At 35.2% G+C, this 7574-nt stretch overlaps 1 protein-coding gene across 4 annotated transcripts in view; it reads right to left on the reverse strand.

The window, feature by feature from the left end:
- The window catches only part of WASHC4 (WASH complex subunit 4), a 66345-nt gene extending 59047 nt beyond the window's left edge, over positions 1 to 7298 (reverse strand). For all 4 annotated transcript variants that reach the window (XM_019728457.3, XM_019728458.3, XM_019728456.3 and 1 more), the window contains exons 1-6: positions 7153 to 7298; positions 4164 to 4303; positions 3184 to 3237; positions 3028 to 3093; positions 2254 to 2299; positions 1725 to 1792 (exon numbers count right to left, since the gene is read on the reverse strand). In XM_019728457.3, the coding sequence (XP_019584016.2) occupies positions 1725 to 1792; positions 2254 to 2299; positions 3028 to 3093; positions 3184 to 3237; positions 4164 to 4303; positions 7153 to 7213 (435 nt within the window). In that variant the 5' untranslated portion in view covers positions 7214 to 7298. The remainder of the gene's footprint in view (positions 1 to 1724; positions 1793 to 2253; positions 2300 to 3027; positions 3094 to 3183; positions 3238 to 4163; positions 4304 to 7152) is intronic.
- Positions 7299 to 7574: the final 276 nt, after the last annotated feature.

Consider the following 7574-nt stretch of genomic DNA (forward strand, 5'->3'; position numbering starts at 1 on the left):
AAAACAAGGCATTTCAATTTTATTTAAACAGCTCTAGCTTTACATTTCTTATTAAATTTCTAAAAGTTTAATAAAAGCAGAGAAAAGAACAGAAAATGCAGAACAGCACAAAATAAAAAGGCAGAAACAAGTCCAGATACATAACAGACTATTTATATAAACTAGAAATAGAATTAACAAATTAAAAGACAAATATTTTCAGATTGTACCAAAAAAATCAAAATCCAGATATATGCAGTTTTAAAGAAACACAACTAAAACACTATGACAACGAAAGCTTGCAAGAATGCAGGAAGATAAATCAAGAAAATGTTAACTCAAACAGAGCTGGGGTAGTGACATTAATATAAGACAAAAATAGACTTTTAGCATTACTATAGCTAATTACTATATCATTTATATATTAACCACATAATTATCACAGCTTAAGAGGGTCACCACATAACATTAAAAGATTCAATTTATCAGGAATGATAAACTTGTATGTACCAAATATCCTCAAAGTAAACGCAAAATTTGATAAAACTAGGGGAAGAAATTGACACATTTCTTAGACTCCTGCCCAGCAGGATTCCCGTCAGGGTCTAACGACAGGTGGCACTAAAAGGAGACTAGAAGGCAGGAAAAGGACATCTTTCTAATTCTTCCTGCTTTTATCAACACAATCCAAGCAGGAGTGGCTGACCCCAGCAATGGCCAATTGCTCCAGCCTCCAGCTTCTTCCACCACTACAGAACCAACTTCATATCGCCCGCACAAAGGTAGCAGCAGCCAGGCAGCACTGCTTCCTCAGCAGTACAAGTACTAATTCCAGGGGGCTCCTCCTCCAAGCTCTCAGGTTCTGGCAACCCCATCTTTTCCCGTTTTCCCTCTAGATGTAAGAGTTGGTATCTGCTTCCTCTGGATTACTTCACTGTTCTTTTTCTTTCAGTCCTCCAAGTCTTGTGTAACCAACTCTCTTATTTTGAAATACCTTGTGTGAACTGTTTTCTGGACTGGACCCTGACTGGCACATACCATAAGAGAGGATAATTTCAACGAAATACTCTCAGTTAAGTCAAATAGACCCAAAAAAGTAGTAGAGATATAAAAGATCTGAACAATATATTAATATGCTTGATTCAATGAAATAATCAAATCTTGTACCCAACAATCAGAAAGTAGGTGGGATTATGGGTATTTTTCCTTTATCTCCAATTTCTGCTTTTGTCATATTGTATAAGCAATGCTTTTATAATGGAGAGGGGTTATTTCATTCTTTTGATAAAATTAAACCAAAAGAACTAGAATAACTAAAACTTTGCAGTGATGAAAAGCAAATCTAAATTGAAACACTTGATTAGAAGCACCAAGTGCAGTTACCTTTAACAACCTCATTACTGCTCATGTAACAACTGAACCATCTCCATTAACAACTTTTTCCTGATACAAATTATCTTTTCCTACCTGATACAAAGTTTAAATTATTTTAAAGGCACAGTAACAGATTGCCTGTAAATGAAATTATACAAAGAAACTTTATTTTGATCCTTATTTTCCTAAAATTATGAAAATCTCTCAGGAATTACCATCTCAATTATCATCTGATGACAACTAAGTGTCTTACCTCCACAGTACACATTCTAAGCATTTGTAGGTTTCATAAATCTTTTTTAATTATGTGTAACTTATTCAAACTTTTCAAAAAAACAACAACACCTCAATACAAAGTAAAAATCAGTTACCTGTAAGAACGAAATAAACCTGCCCATTTGAATTTGGCAATCACCTTCCACCATGCTGGAATCTGTGGCTTTAAAAGGCAACATGAAGAATTGTATTTCAATTGTTTTATATACTCAATCAACACCAAAAAAATAAAATATGATTTTTATACATCAGTACATCTTCTAATCTGCACAGCATTGAAAACAATTTTTACACTGAAGAGAAAAATAAGACAATCATTAATCACACATTGAAAAGTAACCATCTGTTTCACTATTTAATGAATTCAAGGAAAATTCTCATCTAGTTGCAGTGCTTTATAATTAATAAAAATATCACAAATAGACTTTAGAGAATCTGCTGCTGCTTCATCACTCAGGTTTTTTTTTAACTGTTTACCAAACAAATAAACCAACAAAAAATCTGAATGCTTATTTTCTCACATTAATACATTATGATAGTCCTAGAATTGTGTTAATTTTTTAAAGCTCATTTGAATCTCAAGAAAGGCATCACAACATTACAGTGTGAAATTTTAAAACTCACCTCCTTCTCCATAAAACAAGAGACCATTATAAAATTTAGTTTCAGCCTGTTTTAAAAAAAAAAATTAATTGTAAAAGTTACTATTTTGTTTTTAAATTCCAAGGCTCTCTTAGCTGTCCATATTTCAAAATAAGCAGAGGATTACATCACTTATTCACAACAAATTCATTTAAAATTCAAAAACTGCTTACAATACAGGTAAATTCAATTTATCTTTAGAGTACCAAAAATATTACTGATAGACAAAGTCATTTCTTGATTTCTTAGCCTTTACTTGGTCTTATCCGATCACTCTAATTGTCCCACGTCCTCCCATTTGTCCATGGGAGATAGAAAGCAAACACATAGTATCAAAAAGGCAGAGAAAAAAAGTTTACCAACTTCTCCCAGAGTTTTAATTGCTCATGGGCAAGGAAACACAAAACATATGAAAAATTCAAAGCTTTCTTAAAAAATCAGTTACATCTAGAAAGCCACTAGTATATAGGGCAGGTAACACAGACTTTGAAAGTATGCAGACCCAGACTCAAACAATTACTACCAGTAAAATGTTAGACAAGTGACACCCTCTTTAAGCCTGTTTCCTCATCTATTCCTCACATACCGTCCTGCATTGTTGTATTAACAGAGTTAGCATGGTGCTTGGTACATAGTAAGTACTCTGTCATTATTATTACTATTTCTTCTTTAAATAAATATTCATGCATACTGTATACATGTAAGCACATATTTGCTTTTAAATGTTTTTAACATCTTAAGAATACAAATAATTACCTCATATTTTAATTTCTTGATTTCACAACAAAGTGCAGCATAAACCGTGATGACTTTGTTTAAGACCTAGTTTCATGAGTAAAAAGATAAAAAAGAAAATTATAGCAGATAACCAAAGCATTTTAGACATAGATTTTTAGGTTTAGGAATCCGTACCTTATTTTCAGTCTTTATGAGTTCCAAAAGGGAAGACTGCTCATAAGGCAAAAGCTATAGAAACAAGGAAAAGAACATCTTTTTAATTTGAAAAGAATCACTGAAATCTTAAATGCACAAATTGAGACTAGCTCTATTCTATTTAACTTGTATTAGACCCTATATTCAACACTAGCACCATACCAGATGGGGAGTGACTACTAATGGGTACAGGAAGTCTATTTGGGGTGGTAAAAATGTTCTAAAATGGCTCTAAGGATGGTTGCACAATTCTGTGAATACATTAAAAAGCAAAGAATTGAATGATATGTGAATTATATCTCAAGAAAGCTGTTATTTAAAAAGTCAATATGTGATTTAGGACTAGTACATAATAAATGCTCAATAAATGTTATTTAAGTGGTAACAGGCTACAGTTTCAAAGATAAAACAAGATAGAACTACCTCAAAATGGAACAAAGCAAGAGTAACCTGTTTTATACATTGCAAAATTATTTCTGCATTAAGATCCCCTAAATAACATAAAGGAACTTATGGTAAATGATGAAAATATTCTGTTATCTTGATTGAGATATGAGTTGCATGGGTATATGTGTTTGGCAAAATTACTGAACAGTATAGTTTAAATTTATGCATCTCATTGTATGTAAAATAACTTCTATAAGAAACAAACGCAGCCTGAATGTTCTATTCCAATCTTCTTCATTTTCTTGAAAATGAAAAACAAAGGCTAGCTCAAAGAGTTGGATGGACTATGTGACATTCTTGACACTAAAGGCTTTGAGTTTGTGTCATTCTTTAAAAAAAACAAAAACATACAAAAATATCTGCATAGCTTAGAAAAGGAAATTAACAATTTTTCTCCAAATTCTTTAATTTTCTAGATTCCAAATAACATATGCTCCATTTTTAACAATTATGTTTTCAAGATATAGTATGTCCTGAAAATGTATACATTAAAAAAAAAAAAAAAATCAAACCTTTAATGCTATAGGATCAAGATTGAAATCCCAAACATCTCCAATTGAATCATCTAGTGCATCCTCAATTCTTCTCAATTGAGATGTATACTCCTCAAGAAATTTCCCATAATTCTTAAGTTGAACTTCAGCATGAATTTCTAAATTTAAATTTTAAAACAATATGTGAGAAGTACAAAAATTACACGACATTTACTTCATATAATCTCGAAAGTCACAGCGAAGTAGATACTAAGCATTACTAAATGTATTACTCTGGAATGTCTGGACTTCTTGAAAATAAAGTTTCAAAGTTAAACAATAATTCAGCTTTCAATATTTTCCAGATAAAATAATATTAAAAGCAGATGTTGCCATATACAGAGAGCTATATATCACCTTAAAACTAATTTTAAAGTAGTATGAAAAAGTCATTACCATTTACCGTATAATCCAGGGCTTTTAAACAATCTGAATAATTCCTTAGACTATGCAATGTCCTAATTTTATGTTTTAGTCATAAACAACATTTTTGCAAAAAATAAAATAAAATAAATTCGTGACCTGAATTAAGTGTAAAAATCTGTGTTGTCATACAAGCAAAATTTAAAAATATAATTCTTAATTCTATGCACCTGTTTAAAAATACACCTATATATTGTTTTTAAAATGCATTTAGACCTGCTTCATCATAATGATTATTACTGCAATGCCCCCAAATTTACCAAGATTTGCTTTAATTATTTAACTATCATAATAGAGTTGGAAAAGCCAGTAAAGAACACTAAGTACAGAATACTGTGGTGATATTTACAGAATTTACACATTAATAGATGACTCTAAAGAGGCATTGGAATAAACTTAACAATAAAGCTATGCCTATTGGTCAATATTAATGAAAGTAAATACGTATTCCAACTCATACCTAAGAATTCATTTCTTATTACAAAAGCAGCAAATTCAACTCCAACTCAGTTTCTTTTATTAACTTTATCCAATCCCTCTCTTCTAAAAAAGGTACAATTTTCTCTCCTCAAATTAGCAATGCGAAGCAACTCTAAGATAAAGTATCTTCTGATACATTAAGGATAAAGATCTAGCTCCCCATTCTCCCTTATTTTGCAACTAATGCACTGAATCAGGTGGATCCATTTAGTTCACTAAGGTTCCTATCTCATTATAGCATTAATCTAGGCAATTCTGAAAAACAATTAGTCTAGATATGATTCATAGTCCAAAAATTAATGAAAATCAGGCACAGACAAGAGATGAGAAGTCTCTTCCCTACGGCGTAAAATAAAAACTGTGTAAGATTCTCAAAATCCCAAGTACACATCTAATTCTCAGTTACATGGAAAATGACCTCAGTTGTATTTAGTCAACAAATAAGTTCTTAATGACAATACTAGAAAAACATGCCAATAAATTACTTATTTAGTCTGGGAATTCACAAAGTATCAGGCAACAGAAAACCTGTAATAACATTAAAGTTCCTTGCTGATAAGAAATAGTTGTAAAATTAGTAAAAGTTAAAATAAAAAGACTTGAAGTAAAAAACTATGTGGTGATTACTAAAGAGTGAAATTCCAAAAATCAATTTACATGCTTATCTCTTCCAACAGACTACATTCTTTGTTTTATCTTTGTATCCCTAATACCTAGCATAGCGCCTGGTGTACAGAAAACGTCTGCTGAGTGAATCAGATCACTGTACTCTAAGGTGAACCATTTTCAAACCAAATAACATGTTTTTATCACAATTTTTTGAAGATGAAAGTAAATATTCTATTTTACACATAAGAATTCATTATTTACTCCAAAGGCACAGTTGGGGACCTTTGTCCATAGACCTTCATACATGATAAGGTGCAGTTCACTTTGTAACAGTAAATACAGAATCCTCTCCACAAAAAAATTAGAGAACTTTATTACCACCAAGATTGTTTTTTAAGTCTGCATAAGAGCTAATACCCTGTAGAGTGAAAAACTGCAAACCATCCCTTAATTTACTCACGCTTCTTTGAAAGACTAAAACCTAATTACACCTAAGTTTGTACACGAGTCTTTCTTTGTAAAATTAAGCAAAATTCATAGGTAATTTTTTTTTTAATTACATTCACCTTCTGGAAAAATTGTATTAACAACAAATTCACAAGCAGTATGTCCCAGTATCTTCAATATCACTTAAACAGATTAATATCACCAAAAAAAACAGACTGCCAACTTGTGTTAATCTTAAGAGTTTCACTACAATAGTTTGGCCTCTAAATTTTGCTACGTGGAACTAAATTTGTTTTCTGTCATTAGATTCTAAGTTAAAGACTGACAGCTCGATTTTATAAAGCAAAACGTGAGGCAGATTTGCTGTAATTTTTGAAACCTTTCTAGCGACAATGGAAACTACAGGACATCACTTTCATTTAACGTAAATAAAAGGCATGGAAGGAGATTAACAATCACGTGTTAATTTCACCATGAGAAGAGTTCCTTTTCGCTCTATCTTCAATGGTTGTAAGAATGTGAAGGAAAAAACACTCAAACTTCCAAAAGTTGATTGGGGAGGAAAAAAAGAAAAACAGGAAACCGAAACAGGAACCCGGACCTCAGCCTCTGCTAGAACTGAACGCTCCGATGATCTGGCGAAAGCCCCGAGAGTCCAAAGACAGGACCAGCCTCCGCTCCCGGGGCTGCTGGGCCTCCCTGGACCCGCCCCGCCCGTGTCCCTCGGCTGCAGAAAGTGGACGCCGCTCCCCCAGGGGCACCGCGGGCTCCTCTGAAGAGTCACCGCCCCGAATGCCGAGCCCTCACCGCGCCAGCCTGACCCGCCATTGCTGGGACCCTCATCCCCAAAAGTAACGCTTGAGAACGCGTCCCTCTCAATGGGCAGAAAGTGCCCCGAACCCGACGGCTGCGCAGCCACCGCGACGCAAGCCCTCCCGCAGAAACGCCGCCAGCGCTGAGGCCGGAGCGGAAGCTCCCACCCGCAGCCCTAGCCCTGCTGCTCCCTTACTCTGTGAGCCGTCGTCGACGCGGTCGAATTCCCAGTCCGGGGACAGAGTCTCCACCGCCATCACCACGACGCCTCCCTCAGTCACAGCTCCAAGCAGCCTGGTGGACTACCGCGGCCTCACCCCAGCGGCTGTCAAAACACGTGATTTCCGGCTCTGGCACCACCCCCGTGCGCGCGGGGCGCGGGGGCCGCTGGGAAAGCGAGTCCTACTCGGTGGCCGAAGGCAGCTGCAGTTGAGGCGGCGGTCCTCACGGTGTCCTCCTGTTTCTACTTGGGCCTCGCCACTGTTCTCTTCTGATGCCACCCCGATACCCTCAATTTCGCTCTGCTGTCTCCAGGCTACTTTTAACACCTGGGAGTTGCTCCCTCAGTCGAGCCTAGAAAGGGCACAATTGATGAGGTGGGGGCTTAACAAGAAGGCG

The sequence above is a fragment of the Rhinolophus sinicus genome, chromosome 1, assembly GCF_057876585.1.
Source record: "Rhinolophus sinicus isolate RSI-liver-muscle chromosome 1, RSI-T2T, whole genome shotgun sequence".
Classification (NCBI taxonomy): Eukaryota; Metazoa; Chordata; class Mammalia; order Chiroptera; family Rhinolophidae; genus Rhinolophus; species Rhinolophus sinicus.